The following is a 23,149-nucleotide window of genomic DNA, read 5'->3' as shown; positions in this document are numbered from 1 at the left end:
CTGCTGGATCATGTCCAAATGTCAGAGCAGTTTGCACTGCACCCTGGATCTGTTGTAGCGCCTTCTCTTGTTCTGGGCCCCACTCCAAACTAGAAAGTTTTCAGGTCACTTTGTGTATTGGTTTTCTAGGACAGTTGTAAAAAATTACCATGAACTAGGTAGCTTAAAACAATAGAAACTTAATCTTTCATTGTCTTAGAGGCCATAGTCTGAAATTAAGGTGTTTGCAGGGTTGGTTCCTTCTGGAGGCTTTGAGGAAAAATCTGTTCCATGCCTCTCTTCTAGCTTCTGTTGGGTTGTAGCAATCCTTGGTGTTCATGGGCTTATAGCTGCGTTATTCCAATCTCTTCTTTAATTGTCACGTGGCCTTCTTTCCTGTGTGTGTCTTTCTCCTTATAAGGATACCAATTTTGATTTAGGGTCCATTCTAATCCAGTACAACCTCATCTTAACTCGATTCCATCTTCAAAAGCTTTATTTACAAGTAATGTCACATTCATAGGTACCATATTTTTTTTGGCGGGGGGACGTAATTTAACCCACAACCTTGGTAAATGAGCGGGAGTAGCAAATGAAGAATATGTTGCCTCAAATTTAAAGCCACTATGCTTCATGCCTTTTCTGGTTGTAGGAAGGCAGATGCCACAGCTTATTCTTCACCTTAGAGGGGACATCTCAACATGCCCATACCACTAACAATTTCACTGGGTTGAAGGCCCGTTCATTTTTGTCAGAATTATTTCCCAATCTCTGACATACAAATAAATACCTTACCAGTGTGTCTTGAGTAATTGCTGCTACTTCTTGTGAGGTGCAAGTAACATCAATGCAACGGACCAGGCATGATGGTTTGAAGGGAAAAGTGATCAAGGTCCCTAAGGACTAAATTATGACCTAGGACTGGGAAGTTGATATATACCTCTGAAGTAGGAGAGCGAAAGTGTATTGCTAGTTTTGCTAGCTGAAAGCAAATGGTTTGGGTGGTTTTTACTAACAGGTATCCAGGAAAAGTGCATTTGCCAGATTAATAGCTGTGTGCCAGGTACCAGAGGATATGATACTTTGCTCAAGCTGGCCATTTGCAACTGGGAAGTAGTGTTACAGGTAGAGGTGTGAGTGGGGCAGGAGAGGGCTCTCCCTGCACCCACTAGAAATATCGGGTGATGATGTGACATTTATCACACTGCCTCTCTAAAAATGATAATTCTGCAGCCAGGGAGAGACAATCTCCTGATGGTCCATGCCTGTTAACATTAGAAGTGCTAATTGAATGCAGGCTCCAGGGAGAACTTCCTGGGCCTGTGTGTTAAGAGACAAAATTGAGTAAAGTATGATCTTCCAGGGGTTCATTCCACCTGAAAAAGGAAGAAAGCCTCAGATGGGCATGCGTCTACCTCCCTAAACACACTGCACGTGCTCACTTCCCAAGGGTAAGGAGGGCTCTGCGCATGCAGGCAGCCCACCCTAAGGGAAGAATCACGGGAAAGACTTGAGCTTATAAAAGTCCTAGGATCAGGATTAAACGGGGCACTTGACCTTCTCTCTTTAACCTTCATGTGCCCGCTTGCACCTTCCTTTTTCTCCTGTTCTAAGACCTTTTAAAATAAACTTCCATTCCTGCTCTGGAACTTGCCTTGGTCTCAGTTAAATTCATTCTTCTGAGGAGGCAAGGACTGAAGTTTTTACAGCTCCTTATACATAGGCCACTGGTAACTTGGGGGTAACTCAGATCTTTTCCACTGGTGACAGGAGAGCAGGTGTGTGAGGCCACAAGCACAGCAACAGCAGAAATCAACATTTCTGATTTCCTCCAATCTGTTCCTCCTCTCAATTCCTGTTTAGTAAGTGAAATCATCAATCATCATCTAGACTTTAAACTTGGGATAATTCTGGGCCCTTCCAGCTTCCTTAATTTCCATATGCAATCAGTTACCAACTTTGTAGATTTAATTCGGAAACATCTAGAACCTGTCTTCTCCATCCTACCTGATATTGCCTTAGTTGCATCTCTTGTCACCTCTCTCTTGGGATGAGATCATGTCCAAATGTCAGAGCAGTTTGCACTGTCGCTGGTCTTACTAGCACCCCTTCTCCTGACAACCTAGGCAGTTATCTTCCTTGCCTAAAATATTTCAATAGCTCCCCATTCTCACAGGATTGTGGCCCAGACTCATGTGGAATAGCGTATAGGTCCTCTAAGATGCCAGGCCGCTTCCTGCAACTGGAAGGCCTTCACTGTACTCTAGTGATCCAGCTCCACCTCCTGCCCCACAGACCAGCACCAATCATGTCTCCTTGCCTTTCAAAAACTCATCATTCAAGACTTCACTCAAATGTGACTACTTCGAAATGTTTCTTGACCATGCCCCCTTCTCCTTTCCACTCTCCCATCTTGAAGGCAGGACGGCCCTCAGAATAGACATCTTCTTTCATGGGTCCTCTTTACTTAGACAGAATTCAGCAACAGTGTCCACATTAATCATTTACATTTTTCATACCTTTATTTTAATAAGCAGAGAACACATGCATATAGTGTTGTTGTAGAAAATTAAAGTAATATAGATAAACCAAAAAGCATTCTTGATCTAGTTTTCCTAATCCTACACTGTTTGCTAATTAGACTATTATTCTAGACTGTTTTTTCACCAACACATCTTGGAAATATTGCCATGTAAATGCATGCATATAGACCCATTTCTGTACAGAGTATAATTGCCACAGAGTATTCCCTAGTATTGGTGCTTTGTTGTTAACTTTTCTTCTATTATTGAATATTTTTCTTCCTCCTAGTTATTTAAGTTGATAGGAGCTTCATCTCATTTCCATCTGGTGTGTCATTATTCTCTTCCTTCTCTTCTAGTGGTTTGCAGTAACAAACAGTGCCACAATGAATACTGTTTTGTACACCTTCTTATGTATAAATGCCAAGGACTTATTTTCTGGAGATACCTAAAAGTAGAAATTCTGGGTAGAAGATGTACATATTTAATTCTACATATTCTTGGCACAGTTTTGTACTTGGTAGTTTTTTCTCTTCTCATACGTTGGTAAGAATTCTTTGTATATTCTGAGGAATAACCCTCAGTCTGATATACAACACAAAGTGTGTATACATATTTTTCTCCCATCCTGCTTTAAAATTTGGTTTCTTATGTCTTTTGTCCTATTTCATATTTTTATGTAGTGAATTTATTGTTTACAGTTTGCATCTGTCTTAGGAAGACTGTCCATATGCCAAGATTTACCGTTTGTTTAGCTGTTTATATTACTTAGAGTTTAGTTTTGTATATGTTAGAGGTGATTACCTACTTTTATTTTTCCAAATTGATAGTTGGCCCATTAATTCCTACCCCAAATTGAAATGCCATTTTAATTAAGTTTCTAAATATAGAAATTCATGGGACTGTTTCTGTACCTCATATTAGGTTTGTTTTGATTTTGTTGCTTATTTCTGGGTCAGTACTACATTGTTCTAGTTATTAGAGCTTTATCATCTAGTTTGCTATCTAATAAGAAATCATTCATTTTTTTAGCTGTCTTCTAGATGTTTGATGGATGGGACTGAGTCATTTGTCTGAATTTCATGACTTTTTATATAGTTTGCATCCGTGTACGTTAGATGATATAAATAAATAAACCCAGAAGCTATTGGTGCTGCCCTTTGTATTTTCAGGGTCTCCAAAAGTTTATGACAAAAATAACAGCTTTTCAGGTTTTTACTCCTTTAATAGCATAGTACTTGGAATGAGTTATTTCATAGTAATCTTACGTATGCAGCACCAAATTAAATAATGCATATGTGAGTACAAAGCTCAAAAGGTAAAAAAGAGAAAAGTCAGGTCCCCTAGTTCTTAAAAGGCAATGATGCTACCAGTTTCTTATTTAACCTGCCAGAATGGTCGCACATTATTCATCCCTATTCTGCAACTTGGTGTTTTCATTCAACAATAATGTCTTGGAAATCATTCCATATCAGCACGTATGCTGTTTTGTAAAATGGCTGTGCTATGATTTACTTAACCTGATGGCAATTCATTTGTTTTAGTAGATACCTTTCATATATATACTTTCTGGCACATCTAGAATAAAAGTTCTGCACATGAAATTGTCGCGTCAAAGGGTATTTAAAATTTCAGCTTGGATTTATATTAAATTGCCCTCTAAAAAATTCCTTGAAATGTCATGAGTGAAGACCCTGATGTCACTTGCTACCAGGCTTCAGACTTGCTCAGACATGCCCAAGCACCACAGGGAACACCATAGAGGCCGTAGCTGGGAGCCCAGCAGAGGAAGTGAGTGGAAGTATGTATGCATGCACCCATGAATGTGTGTATGATGTAAATGATAGGAAGTTAAGGGGAGACCTGTAAGTCAATGAATTACAGTCCTGCTTAAAGCTCTAGTAATCAGCAGAAGAATTAGTGGTTTGCATAAGGCTCTTTTGCCTTTATTATTCATTAAAACTGGCAGTAAATAATAGGTTTGAATTTTACAGTCCTGATGCTAATCAAAGCAGAGACCTTTTCTTAATATCATAAATTATTATCCTTACAATAGGAGCATAAAGGGAATTTGGTTTTATGAATTGCTAACTGGGACACTAGCCTCTGTTTGGGTCTTGGACTGATATAGAGGGAAGAAGGCTGGCAATCACATCACGAAGCTGGAACACTGTCTTACAGGTTGGGTGGGGCACAGTTTACTCAGTCTTATATCGTACCTACCTGAAGTTGGCTGGGATACCTGAACCAGCCCAGATTAAATAGCCCTTCATTGTCCATGTTAGCAACAGCTCATGATGTTCAGAGGGAAAGAGATTTTTGCTTCCAAGTAGGAAGAGGGCTTTGCCTGTGGGGCAGGAGGCTATTTTTGCTACACCATCTTAGCAAGTTGGTGCTAGTTTTAGATTGTGTACCCTCCCCTCCCCACTTGATCTCATTTCCATCTGGTATGTCATATTTCTCTGCCTTCTCTCCACTCCTGCCCCCTACTAATGTTTGCCTTTTTTGGGTGGATCTTTTCTTTCCTTGGTGTCATTCTCCACACAAAGAGAAAGAAAACGCCAAGTTTGCCTCTCTTCCTTTTAGCATGAGAGGGACAGAAAAAAAGATGAAACTTTTATCTTTTTGCCTTTCTTTTCTTTCTCCTCTAGTAACTAACTCCTTCCTTTATTTTTGCAGCTTTTGTGAACCCTGGTCGTCTCTAGTGGGAAAGGTGGTATCTGCGCCCCTCTGCTTGACTCAGGTTTGCCTTCTCTGGGATGCCTCCCAAGCCCATTCCTGCTCTCTTCATTCCTTCAGTGACTTGTCCTGCTATTCCCTTGGCTGTTCTTGGCCCACAGGATCCCTGCATCTCCCATACATTAGCTTTCAGTGCCCGCTTCAGCCAGCACTCTGAGTATAAGAGCTTAGAACCACCGAGTACTGGAAAGAGAAAATGACTTTAAATAAAGCATTAGCCAAACACAATCATACTTTATAACAAAAATTTATTAGGATTAAGTCAAATTAGAAAACTTCATGTTTCACCACTTATCATATTTACCTGAAATGACAAAATTATACTTAGCTTGAGTATAAAACAACTTGTGCCCCAGAGATTCTGTTTGGAAAGAAAGAAAAAAAAAAAAAAATGGATGCACATAGCAGTGTGCCTGATACCACCACGGTGAATGTTTAAGGCCTAACAGTGGTCAGCAAAGCATACATTACTTTTAAGCTTTGGGTCCAAGGAAGATGTCATTCCCTACCTCCTTCAAAAGCAGACTCATCATAGCCTGGGCACCTAGGCCTGGAGTCTATTTTCTGGAGTGTAATATGAACATCTGGATTTCAAGAGGCGCTAGACTTGAGGTATCTGTATGGCTTAAAAGGCACAGGTCATGCAGCTGAATTAAAAGTTATCTTGTTGATCTCTGGAATGTAGGCCATGAGCCATGTCTTGTAAGGGGAAGTCCTGAGGGCCTGTCTTTGGCTCCTCAGTGTAACCCACACATCATTGGCTCCGTTCCTGTCGCCCTGCTCTTGCACTGCTCATCAGCTGTGAATGCTGGAATTGGAGGACAGGTTGGGGTTCCTGCGCAGTATGCTGCCAGGTGGAGAGCAACGTGCGCTGCAGAATCCTACCTTCCAGCATACGGAGATGGGGGGACCTCCTGCACAGCCAAGAAGTGACTCACATGCAGGCAAGGAGGGGAAGCCTTGTTCTTCAGGCACAATGTGGTATGGGGAGAAGAAACCTGCTTTTCTTGGAATGGTCCTACCAAGCTTGAAAGTGGTGCTGCATTTAGTGCAGAGCACACCCGGCCATAGGCAACCCCTTTGAGCGATGGGAGAAGTAGCATAGGAAGGATGCCAACAAGAACAATAGGTTCTTCAACTCAGCATGGACTCTGGGAAGCCATCAGCAGTGGGGACGGAACACTTCTCTGGGCTCTGCCCTGGGGTCACTGAGAACAAATGGGAGTCAAGTCCTCAAAATAAGAAACTTATCACTTACTAAATAGCTGTACATTCCCTTCAGCTTAGGAGCAAAATGTTTACTCTCAGAAGCTTTCTTTTCTTATTTTTAAACTCACCCTAGTGGAGGGAATAAAATCCAGAATAGAAGTGAAGGACCTGGAGAGCTGCATACGCAGCAGAAATGCCCTGAAGACCCAGCACAGCTGTCCCATCCTCCAGCAGCTAAACGCCTGATACCCCCATCCCCACCCCAGTCGATCCAGTAATCAAAATGGCTGCTGTCAAAAAACTAAATTCATTTGCATAATAGAGAGGGATAATAAATTCTCATTTCTTCAGGCACCAGAGGATCCATGTGACAAGGCTTTGATTCTCTCCAATTTATGCTCTTAATACATTTTCCAGCCTCGCCCCTATACTGCCTCATCAGCTTGGCTTGTATTCCTCAGTGAGCCTTGCATTACTTGTGATTACATCTGTACTCTTCATGCCAATTAATTCAACTGGGATTGACCCGAAGTTTGCTCAAGCTTGAGTTCATAGCCTCCCAGGCCGAGGTCTCCCTCATAAATGTTTTCCTTGCCTGGCGTCTGGGGTGAAGCTTTCTGGTCCAGACCTAGCCTTGCAGGAGGACTGCAGGGTGAGGAGGCTTGCTCCTGGTAATGTATGGCTAGTTCATCCTGGTTCACAATGCATTCCACATCATCATCTTTTAGCTGTTCCTGGTTGGGAAAAGAGAGAGAGGTGTCACTTCATGATGAAGGCAGAAAACAATAGCAGTCCTACAATGTGTGTGTGTTTTTTTTTTAATAGAATGCATGTTTTTCTTTCTGTAACTGCCCTGTCTGGCCCTGGCTGATGTTTCTGCTGCAGGCATGGTACAGCCTTTCCTTGAGTCAGCATTGAATATCTGATGCTGTACAGCCATAAGGGGTGTCTAAGCTGAGGTAAGAGGTGTTGAAGAGCATGCTGCTTACATTCCTCCTTGGGTTAAGGGTGTTTCCATCACTGGTATTAACTAGGGTTGACAGGAATTAGGAGTTAGCATAATCCTATGATCTCACAATACGGGAAGATTCTCATGTTGGTTTTGTAACATTCCTGCCTATCAAAAAATCCTCGAAACACAGTTATTGCTACTTTTTTTTTTTTTTTTTTTTAAGACAGAGTCTCACTCTGTCATCCAGGCTGGAGTGCAGTGTTGCAATCTCAGCTTACTTCAACCTCTGTCTCTGGGGTTTGAGTGATTCCCCTGCTTCAGCCTCGTGAGTAGCTGGGATTACAGGCGTGTGCCACCACCACATCTGGCTCATTTTTGTATTTTTAGCAGAGACGGGGTTTTGCCATGTTGGCCAGGCTGATCTTGAACTCCTGACTGCAAGTGATCCATCCGCTTTGGTCTCCCAAAGTGCTGGGATTACAGGCATGAGCCACCTCCACTTTGGTCTCCCAAAGCGCTGGGATTACAGGCGTGAGCCACCATACCTGGCCTCCTGTTACATTTTACCTTAAAAGTGTATCTTCTTAGCATATTTCTTGGGATTAGTACCACAAGTCTAGAAATGGCTGGAAGTCACCATAGTGGATAATGCTAGAAGCTAACTGGATCTGACTAATAATAATTTTTCCCATACAGAGGTTCCCTTGAAAGAATTAAGATCCCAATTCTTCTTCTATTGGCTTTGGGAAGGCCATACTAAACTACTTGTAGGATGGGCCCTCGCTGGGGGATTTTAGGGCAGTGGTTTCCAACTTTAGCCTGTCCCAGGATCACATGGAGGGCTTGTTAAAATACAGATCATTGTTCAAGCTCAGCGCTTCTGAGGCAGGGCCTGAGAGTGTGCATTTCTAGCAAGTTCCCAAGTGAGGCTGCTGCTTTGGAGACTACTGTTTGAGAACCACTGCCTCAGGCTTCTGTGCCCTGAACACACCTGAGATGAGTTTTTGTTTGTGTACAGGGGTAGCCAGCTTGACACGTCTAAGGGCTCTTGCAACCCTAAGACTGTGCACTTCTCCAATTCCCTGACCTCTGATTTATTGGTAATGATTCTAAGTGCCTCTCAGCATTTTTCATTCTACTCCCTTGAGTCATAAAGCACAGGCCTAATATTCAAAACCTCAAAACACAGCAGTTTGTGAGAATGCTTCTTTTACATTTTCTAAGGTCATTTTATGGTTAAAAATATTGGTAACAATAAAAAAGAATAAGCCAACATCAGCAACAATTGATAAGAGAAATGCTTCCTGGCGCAGTGAATTTTTAAAAAATGCTTCCTCCTCAATCCTGCAAGTAGCAGGCTTTTTGAGGTTCCTGGGCTCATCGATATTCACCACGTCTGTCCCACAAGGGATACCTCACCCCAGAGGCCTGAGATTTACTTACCCCATAGGCTTGAGGACTGGTAAGCAGCCTGGAAATTGGACCACACCATTCAGGTAATGTTGTAGTCAGCGGGGGACCAGAGTGGGTTAAAATTGGTTTCAGATATCTGGGAGGGCTGTTAAGGAATACTTGTCAAAAGGGAGTTAGGATTTAGGAATCTCACACAGCACAAACCTTTGTATGCTGAGACAGCTACATTTGCCTTTAAATCCCCTACTGCCTCACTTAGGAAGCACTTTATAATCTTTGCTACACATACTCTTCCAGCCTTCCTGATAGCCTTTAATCATGAAGAAATGGTGAATGGCCCATGCTGCATTAGAAGTGTAAATGTGCTCTTCCCATCCTATCCCCGACTCAATGTCTCACCTGCTTAGAGAATGCATTCTTAAGAATTACCTTAAATGATAACATAAAAGATTGTCTTTTCTTAAAACTGCACACACACATAGCTTAAACTGCCAGTAAGTTTTACAAAGATGCAAGAGGTATTTTACAAAATGTTCAGTTATTTTAGAGCTAGGTAGTGAACATAGATTGTTTTCCAAAATACTTAATTTTCACTATTCAACAGTCACTTTATACTTCATACATCAATGGATTTCTATACAAAATTATGTAAATAAGTTGGTGCTGGGTTTATTCTATTGTCTAGCACCCGTCTTTCTCATCTCTTCATTCCAAAGTGCTCTAACAAGTTAAGAGAAAAACTTGTTCAGCTAAAGCCGTTGTTTCCCTCCAGTCTATCAATAATGAAATCCCCAGAGCTGCCTCAGGTTGCCTTGAGTTTTTTTGCTCAAAGGAAAGCAGTGGAATTATTTCATCATTCTACCAGAAATGCCTTTTAAGCTTTATATGACTTCCTCTGCTGGAGAATATTTCACTTCATCAACTTTCCAAAAAGCTATGGTAAATAGGGAAACGGAAAGAATGGAGAGGAGTGATCACTGGTTGGATTGTGAAGATCCGCAGCTGTGCTCAGGCACTCAGGGCATGAGAAGATCTTGGAGATGCCTCTAGTGGAGCCCATCCATAGCTGGGTAATTCACATGCCATTCTCATGATGCCCTGAGCATGTGGGCATAGAGGGAAGATGCAGCCCAATGGAGGCCAAGGAGTCTGGTACTTCTGGCTTGATGCATTTGTCACCAAAGCAGGCCATGCACCTGAATGAAGCCTTGTGATGCGAGGAGAGTGACTGGGAAGATGTTAGGAGGGTCCGCAATTCCAACTGCAAACAGAAAAGTTGATCCCTCCTTTCAGATGGGCAGCTGTTGTGCCCAGTTAGGCAAAGATATTAAAGTTCAGAACCTGGTATTGGGTGTAGTATCTTGTAAATAGATCTACAAATCTGAAAAACTCTTGATGTTCTTTTAATTTTCATTAGTGTTATTTCCTTCATTTTAGGTATGAAGGAATTAAGGCCTAGGGATATATTTTAAATAATCCAAAGGCTCCCTCTGCTATTTGAATCCTCCAATATCACCCCTAGAAGACAATTCTCAGGGCAGGGTCATGGTTTGCAACCAGCTGGGTTTTTCTGGAGAGCAAAACACAAGATCTCGCCCCTGCTGGGGAGCTGCAGACTCAGGCTGGGGTATGTGATCTTTCTGGGGTTTATAGATGATGGGTCAATAAAAATGTCTATATGGAGGCGAGGTAGACAAGATATATGTACAACTGGAGTACAAATTTAAAAAGCCCAGCCAATTTTCTTTCCAGGTGGAAAGATGGAAAAGTAACAGCAAGTAAGCAACATTTTTAGTGATGTCATGTTAAAAGAAACAAAAAAAGTTTGTCAAGGCTCTGAGCTTGAAAGAGGCCTGAGCAACTTCTACTGAGAGGCTCAGCATACTGCAAAAGCCAAAATAATGTTACAAAAGTAAAATATAAGTTTAGGATTGTGTGGTGAACACCCTTAAAAAATCCTGATGAGGTTATCTCTTTAAATCCATGCATAGTAGTGCTCTTTTATTTATGGTTTCACTTTTCATGGTTTTAGTTACCCATGGTCAACCACAGTCCAAAAAAATTAAATGGAAAATCCAGAAATAATTCACAAGTTTTAAATTGTGCGCCATTCTGAGTTGAGTGATATCTCACACAGTCTATTCCAGCCCACATGGGACATGAATCATCCCTTTGTCCAGTGTACCCATACTGTCTACACTACCTGCCTGCTAGTCACTTAGTAGCCACTGTGGTTATCAGATTGAAAAAGCATAGTGTATACAGAGCTTAGCATATGTGAGGTTTCAGGCATCCATGGGGGTTTGGGAACATATCCCTGGCAGAGAAGGGGGTACTACTATATAATGCTATTGGAGTAAATGCTTAAAGGCTAAATGTGTAGCTTTTAGTTACTGTGAGGACTAAACCAAACAGGATCACTTGGCTCCCTCTGTGCAGGCTCCAGGATTTTGACTCATACCCCAGGCATAAATGCCAGCCCTGCCACTTTACTGACCGTATGGCCTACTTATTTATTCTCTGAGCCTCAGGCTTTGTTGTGAATATTGACTGAAATAGCCTATGTAGAAATGGTTTTAAACCTTGATATGCTATAAAAATGCTACTTACTTAAAAAAACTGAGTAATGTTTTCCAGAGAAACTGGTGTCTCATTGTTCGATAATGATGGGAAAATGCTACTGAAGGTAGAGATAAGAGTTTTGTGCTCCAGTCAGTTGGTGTAGCACCCAGATTCATGGACTACTAAGTGGATGGAAAATTTAAAGTGGTTCAATCCTCCTAAACAGCTATTTTTGTTAAAATTTACTGTACGGGGGCTAGCATGAGGTGGTGAGAGGTGGGTAGAATTATTTGATATAAGACTCTCCTGAGAATTATGTGGCATCATTTTGCCTGTCCTGGTATCTCAGTAGCTGTGAGTCAAAGGAGGCATACCCTCTGTGGCTGTGAACGGGATACACAGGGCGCCGTCTGCAGCCACAGAAAATGTGGAGCAGTCTGTTCTCCAGCATCTTGGTTTGCCCAGTGCTTGCTATATATTATGTGCTCAATGGATGTTTGGATTTAGAATATAGGGAAATATTCAGGGGTGTATGAGGGATGGAAGTAGATTTGGAGGAACAGTGCCGGAGAAGAATGAAGGGGCAGATTACAGCCAACAAATGAGTTTTCTGAGTGCTAGAAACCTAAGAAAGGTGCAATCAAAGTTGAACTACTTGGGCCTGAGTTATCAGGCAAAGGCGACCTTAGGAAGAGTGGTAGTGGCGTAAAATAAGGCGATTTAAAAAACCGTTTTCTTTCACTCACTCATTCATTTGTTCCATCATACACTCACAGGTTTTGTTTCATGTGCCAAGCCAGTGAGGAACAGAGACAAGGCACCCACACAAGGAAAGGAACCATTACATTACAGAATGGAAAATTCCCTTTTCTCCGAACTGTGGTCTCCTGAAGGCTGTCCCCTTCACCTGGATAGTGTGGTACTTCTTAGATACTTAAGAAATAGTAGTTGAATTAATGAAGGCAACAGGCTCAGAGAGGGTAAATAAATTGTTCAATGGAAACTGCTGATTCGTTTATAGCAGAGCTGGGCCTGAATTCAGGGACTCTTCTACCACACTGAGCTATCCTCCTTCTGTTACAACAACACTGAGTAACGGAACTTGCCTAATTGGATAACCAATTTGGAATTGGGGACATCCTGAGTTCTTCATTGCTGAGCAATGTCTGGAAAGTGGCTGGATCTCCAGGGTTACCTGAATTATTAAGAGGTAGGAAAACTCTTCTGATCTATTAAAAAAAAAAACCCAAACTGCCGATTTCGCAAAATGTGTTATTTTTCTCATCAGCTTCCAGAATGGGGAGGGAGGTTCCCCATTGGGAATTTTTAATATGACTAGTTTTGCTTCTCTAATAAGCCAGAAATGCATTGAGACAAAAAATGTTCAGCTCTGGGGGAAAAACAATGACTTTTCTCATCTTTAAAGGGCATAAGTTTGAGAATAGCAGTGTGGTTCAGGAGGTGTAAGTAAAAGCTGGAACTCTACCCAGAATTTAACTTGCGTGAAATAGGAAAGATAGTTAGCAAGTGCATTTTCTCCTTTGGTCTGGGCTATCAGCAGGTCCAGAGTTAAATTTGGTGTTTAACTGAATAACATCCAAAATACCTAGTGACGTTGATTTATCTTTTGTTGTTGTTTGCTTTAAATCATCATGTTTTGTTCATTGTATATTGCTGAAACCAATGGGCGCACAGCTTGCTTAAGCCTATGGCTTGTATGATGTGGCTTTGCATAGGTTGGTGAAAAGCAAAAACCCCAAAGATCCAGCTCCACAAATGAGCACCTGGTCCTTTGAAGGACTAAGCCCCATTGCACCTATGTAGACTGAATGTCTGCATCCCCCTACCCTCTAACATAGCTAGGGTTATGTTGAAGCCCCAGCCCTAAGGTGTGGTATTTGGAGATGGGGCCTTTGGGAGCTAATCAGGATGGGGCCCTTATGATGGAACTGATACCTGTAAAAGAAGGGATGCTGGAGAGTTTGTTCTCTCTCTCCCTCTTCCCACCTTCCACAAAGAGGTCATGTGAGACCACAGCAAGAAGGCAGCCATCACCAAGACCTGACCACTCTATTCTTCCAGCCTCCAAAATTGAGAGAATTTCTGTTGTTTAAACCACCCAATCTATGGTATTTTGTTATGGCAGCCCAAGTTGACTAAGACATCATTTTTCTTGGGCCCTCTTTAAAAATCTTTACTTTTAGAACCCTGTGGAGCTGTGTTCTATTTTTCTCTGAACTTGCCTCATCATGAAAATCATCTAGAACATTTGTTAAAAATTCAGATTTTAAAGACCTCTTTTGGAGATTCTGATTCAGCAGATCAGGGAAGTAAACTAAGACAGTGAATTTTCAGCAAGCATCCCACGTGACTGATCAGGTGAGTCTGGAACACAGTGGTCTCTCTGGAGTATTACCTTCCATATAAGATTCAAACCTTAAATAGTAGACCATGTTCTTTTTGTCTCCCTATGTCCATAAGCCATCATTTTTAGGGTGAGGACAGGTATAAGGCAAGCCATAATCCCATTTGTCTCTGAACCCAGACCTATATAATGGTCTCTGCCAGTTGTTGCATCTTGTCTGAGGGCTGGGATAGATACTTGACTCAACAAAATGAATACTCAATGTTATACTTGGGAGTAGATTAACAAATGATCACATCTCAGCTTGTGGAAGAAGACTTTGTGCCTATTGGGAGCATTTGCAAGTGTTTATAGACTTGATAAACGGTCTTGTTATAAGGATAAAATGCTTGTCAGCACACAGCTGTGTAAAGAAGCTGTGTTTTGTTTCTCAGGAAATGTGGCCTAACAAATTGTACTCTCTATCGTCTTTTTGGATATGTCAGATTCTGTAATTGGACATTCACTGTCACATTCATCTCCATATAGGATTTTCAGGAGTACTCTACCCTACGCCCTTTCATTTATATAGCATTTCCATATGTCTTATTTTCTCTTTACACTTGTAGGTGTATAGTCCCATTTTACAGATCAGGAAATGTGTAAACAGATGGCTTTTCTATTCCCTTCTATTCTTACCTCCATTTCTAAAGTGCTTTTTAGCTTCTAATGCCAGCTTGCTACCAGAGATGGTCAGGGATCAGTGCCCGGTGGGTGAGAAGGATAAGCGCATCCTGGAGTGGACACCAATCTTGCTTTCCAAGTCTGTACATTCCTGCACAATAACCGGGTCCCACTTGCTGTGCCTCCACGCTGTTGTTTACACAGCACCCAGGAACAGAGGACACCTCAAATTGTCCACATCCCATTGCTCTTTGATTCCAATATACAAATTGCACCCCTTCCGTTTTGTTTCTCAGGAAATGTGACCTAACAAATTGTACTCTCTATCGTCTTTTTGGATATGTCAGATTCTGTAATTGGACATTCACTGTCTTGCCTTCTTGGCTAAGGGTGTGAAGAGCTATTCTGGTGTTCAGGGGTCAGGTCAGGAAGGCTTTAAGAGTCCAACCAAGAAGCCTTAAGCTCTTCTGTGCTTGGAGAGAGAATTCAGAGAGGAATTCCAGTTCTACTCTGAGTGCTTGTAGAGAGAATCTGGCTGGGTGTAGAATTCTGTCTTTGCTGCAGCTGCTCTATTTCAAGAAAAAGTTATCAAGATGGCACCTTCTCTTAGATTATCCATTAAGTTCTGGTTTAAAAACAAGGAAAAGGCAGAGACACTAGTTTATTCACATAAATATGTGAACATGTGCTCCTTTGGCTGATAATTGTTACCTTTGTCATTTTAAAGGAAATTGCTCTAGACAACTGCAGGGGCAGAAAGGAAGCAACCAATGCTGCAATAAACAGTGACGGGTGCAGAGGGCTGCCTGGAGTAACTGTGATGTGACCCCCTGCAGCCTGGGCTGGGCTTTGTTACTCCTATGCCATTTGGAGAATGGCTCTCTCTTCAAGGCCAGGCTGGTGTGTCCCTTCCTCCCAGAAGCCTCTTTGGACCTGCCATGCTAAATAAACTGTTTCAGTGCCACACTGGTTCCAAAGCAACATGTATATACCTATCTGACAGCATTGATCACATTATCTTGAAACTAATTGTTTACCTCTCCATCTACTCTTTTTTTTTTTTTTTTGAGATAGAGTCTTGCTCTGTTGCCCAGGCTGGAGTGCAGTGGTGCAATCTCGGCTCACTGCAAGCTCCGCCTCCCGGGTTCACACCATTCTCCTGCCTCAGCCTCCCAAGTAGCTGGGACTACAGGTGCCCGCCACCATGCCTGGCTAATTTTTTGTATTTTTTAGTAGACATGGGGTTTCGCTGTGTTAGTCAGGATGGTCTCGATCTGCTGACCTCGTGATCTGCCGGTCTTGGCCTCCCAAAGTACTGGGATTAGAGGCATGAGCCACCGTGCCCGGCCCCATCCACTCTTTAGACTGAGCTCCTTGAGGGCAAGAATGTGATTATATTTTTAAAAAATTTTTTATTGTAAAATGAAACAGCGAGGCGGGGCATGGTGGCTCATTCCTGTAATCCCAGCACTTTGGGAACCCAAGGTGGGAGGAATGCTTGAGGCCAGGAGTTTGAGACCAGCTTGGGCAACACAGCAAGACCCCATTCCTATAAAACAAAACAAACCCCTTCCCGTTCCAAAACCAACAATGTGGTGGCATGCACATGAAGTCCTAGCTACTTGGGAGGATCACTTGAGCCCAAGAGTCTGAGGCTGTGGTGAGCTATGATTGCACCACTATATTCTAGCCTGGGTGACGGAGCAAGGCTCCCCCTTTTGTGTCTCCAAAACCACCTTCGAGATACAGCAAACCTTACAAATCCAAATTAAGGCAAGGAAACGACCCAGAGCGGGAAACATAACTTTGTCACTCACTCCAAAAGTCCCTTGCAGGTGTCTTATCCTAATCACAGGTCTCCCCTTGTCCCACAAGAAACTACCATCTTGATTTTATACCAATCACTTCGTAGAGTTTATATTATAGTTTTATCACCCAAATATGTATTCCTATGCAGTACAGTTTGGTCTTACCCATAAAAATGTTTTGTCTTTTAATTTATAAACTGATCCTTCACCCTTTTACTTTCTTTACAATTTATCTGAAGAATCTGGGCTATTTGACCTGTGGAATTTTCCACAGTCTGGACTTTGCTGATTGCAGACTCACGTGCAGCTCAGCATGTTCCTCTATCCTTGGTATTTCCTGCAAATTTCCAGCTGGATCCAGAGATCAGATTCAGGTTCTGGTCTATCCCTTTAGCAAGACTAAAGAAGGAAATATTATCTGGCGGTCTCTTTGTGTGATCTGAGCAGCTGTTGATATGTAATGCTTATATTTGCTTACTGGGAATTGCAAAATCGTGGAATTGTAATTACCTATTATTTTCTTTTTTCTTTTTTTTTTCCTATGGGTTCCCCCCCTACCCCAGGATTGGGAGTAAATCTGCTGTGAACATTCTTGTATGTGTCTTTGGGTGGGCCCATACTCTCATTTCTATTGAGTATGTTCCCAGGAATATAACTACTCAGTCATATTCATATGTTTTAGCTATTATTTTCTTAGGTAGAATACTTTTGTAAAGAGACACTTTTCATTTACTCCATCAGGATATTCAGTGGAACAGTTGATATAGGAATGGCAAGATAAATGCTTGCTTCAGTCCATATATTTATCAGCCTTCTTGATAACGATTTGTTCCCTATCATTCTCTGAAGATGACTCATTCTTTGACTTTGTTTGAACATGATTGTAATGAATTTCAATGTATTTTATTGCAGTTATTATCATTGTTGATGCTCAAATTGACCCTCTTTGGTCAGTGGGAGTTTTTTTTTTTTTTTTTTCCAAACTGGCTTGAGTCCTATTGACATGATGCCAATATCATTACAACTTAAAAGTGTATTTCTTAGAGACAGGATCTTGCTTGGTTGCCCAGGCTGGAGTGCCATGGCTTGATCATAGCTCACTGCAACCTGCAGCCTTGAACTCCTGGGCTCAAGTAATTCTCCCACCTCAGAGCTGCCTGATAGCTAAGAAAAGACTAAAGGTATGTGCCACTACGCCCGGCTAATTTTTTTTTTTTTTTTTGGTAGAGATAGGGTCTTGCTATATTGGCCAGGCTGGTCTTAAACTCCTAGCACCAAAGTGATCCTTTTGTGTTTGCCTCCCAAAGTGCTGGGATTACAGGCATGATTCACTATGCCTGGCTGTATCTTTATAACTTACCTGTGTGACAAGTTGTTCTAGGCTTCTCATATGATTCTTGTCTCAGACCTTAAGCCAACCATTTCTCCAAAATTTCCTGTTTTTTTTTTTTTGTTTTTTGTTTTTTGGTGTTTGTGTGTGTGTGTGTGAGAGAGAGAAATGGTACTTCAAAATTACGATCTGGACACTAAAGATTGCTATATTCTGTGGGGTGCTGGCAGATGGTTTAACAATTGACTCTCTGTTGGGGAAGATAGGCTGGATTTGTAGCAATTCCGGGTTTCCATGGTGTATAAATACTCCCGTCATGGCTGATTTCAAGCTACTGACACAAAGTTACTGACCATGGAGTTGAAAAAAGTGTACAAACTGTTGGTGTGAATTGGCTTCACCATGCCACTGGTTCTAGATCTCATGAGTTCTTATAGATATTTCCAATTCAAGTATTTCTGTTTTTCAAGGACACAAAGAATAAAATGAGAATATTCCACAATGATTCATTTGCTTTCTCCTAGATCATAGACACAGCAATCTCAGAAGAATACTGATAATGCCATCATAATAATTACCTAAAGCATTAAAATATTTGTGGCATTTCCTTGCATTCTGACCTCCCATTTACAAAACTCCTGCGGTATAACTATAGATAGTTGTCATATATTTATATTGTCTGGACATATAGCCATTACAGACTATATTGTTGCCTTCTGAACTGTCATTTCGTCCTAGCTAAATGATCAGGTGACTAGTGATCTCATGCCTACCTCCAGGTCTTTTGTCAGTATCTCTCTAGTCAGCTTGATTGTCTGAAGCTTGTTCTTCAGTAGAGTTCTTAGCAAGGGTTCATGGGAACAATATTCTGAGGTCTTGTATGTTGATAATAGTTCGTGCCAATTTTGAAAGTCATTTTGCTGGAAATAAAAGCATCGGCTTATACTTGGAGCAAATTAAATATATTTTCTTTTGACATGTAAAGTTGTTCCTGAAAAGTCTAATGAACTTGTGGAACTTTTCTTTCTACCATAAATCACATGCTTCCTCCCTCCCCCCAAGATGCCCAAATGACTTTTTCTTTAAAGTTCATTACTTTTGTTAAAACTTATCTAATGGTTGTTCAAGGCTGATGTCTCAGGTACACTGTGTGCTCTTTCAATGTATAGTTCCAAGCATGTTATTTCAAGATCGTTTTTAGGAGCATTCTATTTCCTTGCTTTGTGTTTCTTCTTTAGGGACTCCTGTTTTCCAGATGTTCAATTTCTTTATGTTCAATATGTGTCACTTTGTCTTGAATCATTTTTATTTCTGATTAATTTTTTTCTTCCTCTTTACCTGGTATTTCTTTTAAGATATTATCCATTGTGCTTATTCACTTTTGTACTCTTTCTAGTGTAAACTTGATTTATTTAATTTTTTTTTCTATTTCTGGAGCTTGTTTTTCTAATTCTTTCATGTCTTGTATCATTTTCTTAGTCTCTTACTCTTAACTTGTTTGATATAATATGTTATAATTTTGATCTATTTTATGAGCATGTCTTCCTGGCATGTTTTCATTGTTTGTAGGAGTATTATTCTATTCCACATCCTCATTTTTCTTATAATAGCTCTGTTGTAGGAATTGATCTCTATTCGTTTCTGTTATTCACTTTTATGTGAAATTCATTTTCCTAAACTTAGAGAATAAGGCAGGATTTAGAAAACTTTCTAAGCTTCAGAGTTCTCTCTTTGGTTGTTTTTTCACAGTGTGAAGTATGGCTGTTTGCATTATGAGCTTTCCTGCCGTTTCCCTGCCTAGCTGATCTGGACCTTGTCTGTCTCTCCTGTCTCTCCCTTGTCTCTACTGACCCTATTCTGCTCAATTCTAATTCCTACAGGCAGTTTCTCCTCAGTATAGGGCCCTGTCCTAGGAGGGAGCCCATGTGGATCTATTTTGAGAGCTCTCAGGGGCCTTGACGACTCCAGCCCTTGTCTACCTTACTGAGACCCTCTAGTTACTACTGTTAGAGAATGTGACGGCCCCAACTCCAGTTTTAAGGATGTTTTGAAAAACATTCCAACTATACTTTTCAGGGAATACTGTTGAGTAATTAGAGGTTCTCCTGTCTTCGGGTCCATCTGATGCTACTCCATTGCTTCCTTTTTCCTGCTGTGTATACTTGTGGTATTGGTAGTTTGTCTCCACCCACTTGTAATTTCAGATTTATGAGAAAACTTGCCCCTAGTTTTGTTGTAAATGTGTCTCTGGGTTTTTGGTTTTGTTTATTTAATTGTTCTCCCTGTTTCTATGGTAGGGATTTGGAGGGATTGAAAGACTATGCTTGTGATGCCAGTGCCATCTTCTTTGTTGACTAGTAAAGTGTCTAGCATATTACCAATGAATAGGAGAAACATGGTCAAGTTAGATTTTGATATTGATTTCTGTAGGGGCTGCTTAAGCTGACTAGGAACTGTCCATGAGGCAAACGATGTAGCTTAGAATTATCAAAATGAACTTCCTATATCACAACCAGGTGAGTCAGATGATATCTGAAACCATGGTTCTTAACCTTCACTGGCTGTGGACTTTTGTCAAACAAACAAATAAAAAACTCCAAAATACTGCCTACATGCATATTATTTGCATACAATTTCACATGACATTTCAGAGAGTTTTCAGATGCCTTGAAACCCATCCATAACCTCCTAGAGACCTGAGATAGGAAACTCTGGTCAGGGGTGATTAAGTATTAATAATGAGAGCAGATTAAAGGCTGATAAAGTGGTATGCTTACTATCTTAGTTGTATTGGGAGTTGGTTTTAGCAATGATATCTATAGGATCTACCTATCAAATGTTAGGATAATACTATTTGGCTCCTCAGAGCCAGCCAGACAAGGGACAGAGAAAGGGAAATGGAGTTGGTTGGAAAAGTTAAAGGAAAGAAGGTGGTTCTAGCACACCAAAGCAACCAGCTTAAGTAGGGCGAAAGGATACAAGATAAACAAGGGGCCAAAATTGGAATCATGAGGCTGGAGGAAACCTGAGAGTTCATCTGATCTATATCCTGGGATCTTAATACAGAAGAAAGTTGAAACCCAGTGTTTCCCTAAGTATAGTCGCCTGACCATCTGCATCAGAATTTCCTCTTGTGCTTGTTAAAATACCATTCCTGGGGCATTGAAGCTGATCTCCTTGGGTAGGACCTAGTAATCTGCGTTTCAACAGTGTGCTGAAAACCACTGGAGCAGAATGGCATCTGGTCTCTTGAAAGGCTCTGAGTTTGGAAGTGTTGCATCTATGAGCTGCATAGTGCCATGATAACAATATACATTTTACCACTATTAGGTCTTTAAAACTTTTCTCTTTGGACACACAGGTCAACAGATTTCCAGGGATCTTTGCCACCTACCAGATACAGATGAAATCTATTTGTGCCATATGGAGTAGTGTTACATTTGGCTCAAGTTGTTTTGAAAGAAAACATTTCTGGAGAAGAATGTTGCTGCCACTTGCATAGTGTGAGTCTTGGCTTTTAGGGCTTTCTGGTCAGAGGAAGTGCCACCAGACCTAGATGCCCTCTGTTAGCTCATGGTGACTTTGACAACAGGCTTTTGAAGGTCACTTCCCTGACAGTTTGTCAGAGAAATGGACTCTGAGAAGCAATTGTGCTCCTCCATTCCAAGTCTTCTCTCTGGTTTGGGGAGAAATTTCCACCTGATTTCTGCCCCCAACACTGACTGGATGTGGTCCTAAAAGCACTGGAGTTTTAGCTGGCTACCCTAGAGCTCACACTTAAGATGAGGGTGGCAGCTCATCCCGTACTCCATGGGGCTAGGTCTACCGCTTGGCTCCCAGAATGGAGTGTGTGCCTCAGAAAGGACTCATCCCCTGCATGGGCAGGGATCCCAGGGAGATGCATAATCATCTCCTACCTCTGAAAAGATGGGAACCATTATGTCTGCACCAGCAACTGCAGTGTAGGCCCCACAGGTTAGGATTGTCAGAGCACTAACTCAAAGAGGAAACTACCTTCAGTGCTTACACGGGGAGGAAGAAGGCAAACACAAAACTCAAAGGGCTGAGGGTCTGGCTGTTGTGCCTGCTGCTCAATTTGAGCAAAAGTCTTCAAAGCTTTATGCCTAGATTTTTCTCATTATTAAGGAGACGCTAGATGCCGTGTTAGATCTGGTTTGGTAATTATTTGGAGATTGTGATTACTTTGTCTATTAGTTTCTTAGGGCTGCCATAACAAAGTACACAAACGGAGTGGCTTAAAACTGGAAATTTATTGTCTGAGTTCTAGAGGCTAAATCCAAGATTTCTGATGGCTGAGACCAGCAATCCTTGGTGTTCCCTGGCTGGTAGATGCATCGCTCCAGTCTCTACTTCTGCCTTCACAGGGTGTTCTACGTCTTGACATGATCACCTTCTTATAAGCAAACCAGTGATGTCAGCTTAGGGGCCCACCATATTCCAGCCCGACCTTGTCTGAACTACATCTGTAAGTGAACCTATTTGCAAATAAGGTTGCATTTGAGGTACAGGGAGTTAGGACTTCAACATGTCTCTGTTGGAAGAAACAGTTCAGCTCACAACACCTTGCTACTTCTAAGTAATCCCAAGTTTTCAGTTTTCTTTTTTTTTTTTTTTGTAGCAATTAAAAGACAAGCTGAGTTTGAAGCATAGCTCTGTACTTATTATCTACAAGTAGGCAAACTTCCTAAGCTCTTTGACATCATAAAATGGAAACACCTTACAGTAGTGGCTCAATATAGGAGAAGATACACTTTCTAGCACAGTCCTGGGCACATAATAATCATTCTATAAATGTCAGCTAACATTTTTTTTCACTGTGTCCCTTGAGTTACAGGTTTCAGAGATATATTTCAACTATCCCCAAGTCAATTTACTAATGTAACACCTTCCACATGCCCTGCAGAGTTCACAACATTTCCTCTTCTGGTTTCTGGAGCCCTAGGAAAAATACTGCCAAGTTTCTCCCTGAAGGTTCGCTTCTCTTCTCGGAGCAGTGCCCACATGGAGGTACTAGGGAGGCACTGCTCATTGTTTCATGACTGATGTCACAGTTTCACAGCAGGATTTCAACTGAGAACTTAATTAGGGTCCTGCCATAGGAATGACCCATGTTTCCACACAAGTGGGGTGTTTACTTAGAAGGTGGGTGTCTTCACGTTGGGCATCAGATTTTTAAATTTTTTAAAAATTATACTTTAAGTTCTGGGATTCACATGCAGGTTACATGGGTATACATGTGCCATGGTGGTTTGCTGCATCATCAACCTGTTATCTACATTAGGTATTTCTCCTGATGCTATCCCTCCCCCAATCCACCCCACAAAGGGCCCTGGTGTGTGATATTCCCCTCCCTGGGTCCATGTGTTCTCATTGTTCAGCTCCCACTTATGAGTGAGAATATGCAGTGTTTGGTTTTCTGTTCCTGTATTAGTTTGCTGAGACTGATGGTATCCAGCTTCATCCATGTCCCTGCAAAGGACATAAACTCATCCTTTTTTATGGCTACATAGTATTTCATGGTATATATGGGGCATTAGATTTTTAATGTCACCTTAGGGCAGGCTTGGTTTTTTTTTTTTTTTTTTT

The 23,149-nt window shown here is 41.4% G+C and overlaps 1 protein-coding gene across 1 annotated transcript in view; it reads right to left on the bottom strand.

Annotated features, from left to right (window-relative positions):
* Nucleotides 1-5,471: 5,471 nt before the first annotated feature.
* The window catches only part of SLC9A9 (solute carrier family 9 member A9), a 608,786-nt gene continuing 591,108 nt past the window's right edge, over nt 5,472-23,149 (bottom strand). Inside the window, exons 15-16 of the mRNA XM_033212402.1 lie at nt 8,845-8,950; nt 5,472-7,183 (exon numbers count right to left, since the gene is read on the bottom strand). Of these exons, the coding sequence (XP_033068293.1) occupies nt 6,956-7,183; nt 8,845-8,950 (334 nt within the window). The 3' untranslated portion in view covers nt 5,472-6,955. The remainder of the gene's footprint in view (nt 7,184-8,844; nt 8,951-23,149) is intronic.

Source organism: Trachypithecus francoisi, unplaced genomic scaffold, assembly GCF_009764315.1.
Source record: "Trachypithecus francoisi isolate TF-2019V2 unplaced genomic scaffold, Tfra_2.0 Lachesis_group0, whole genome shotgun sequence".
In the NCBI taxonomy this organism is placed as follows: domain Eukaryota; kingdom Metazoa; phylum Chordata; class Mammalia; order Primates; family Cercopithecidae; genus Trachypithecus; species Trachypithecus francoisi.
This window is presented reverse-complemented; position numbering and strand designations above follow the sequence as displayed.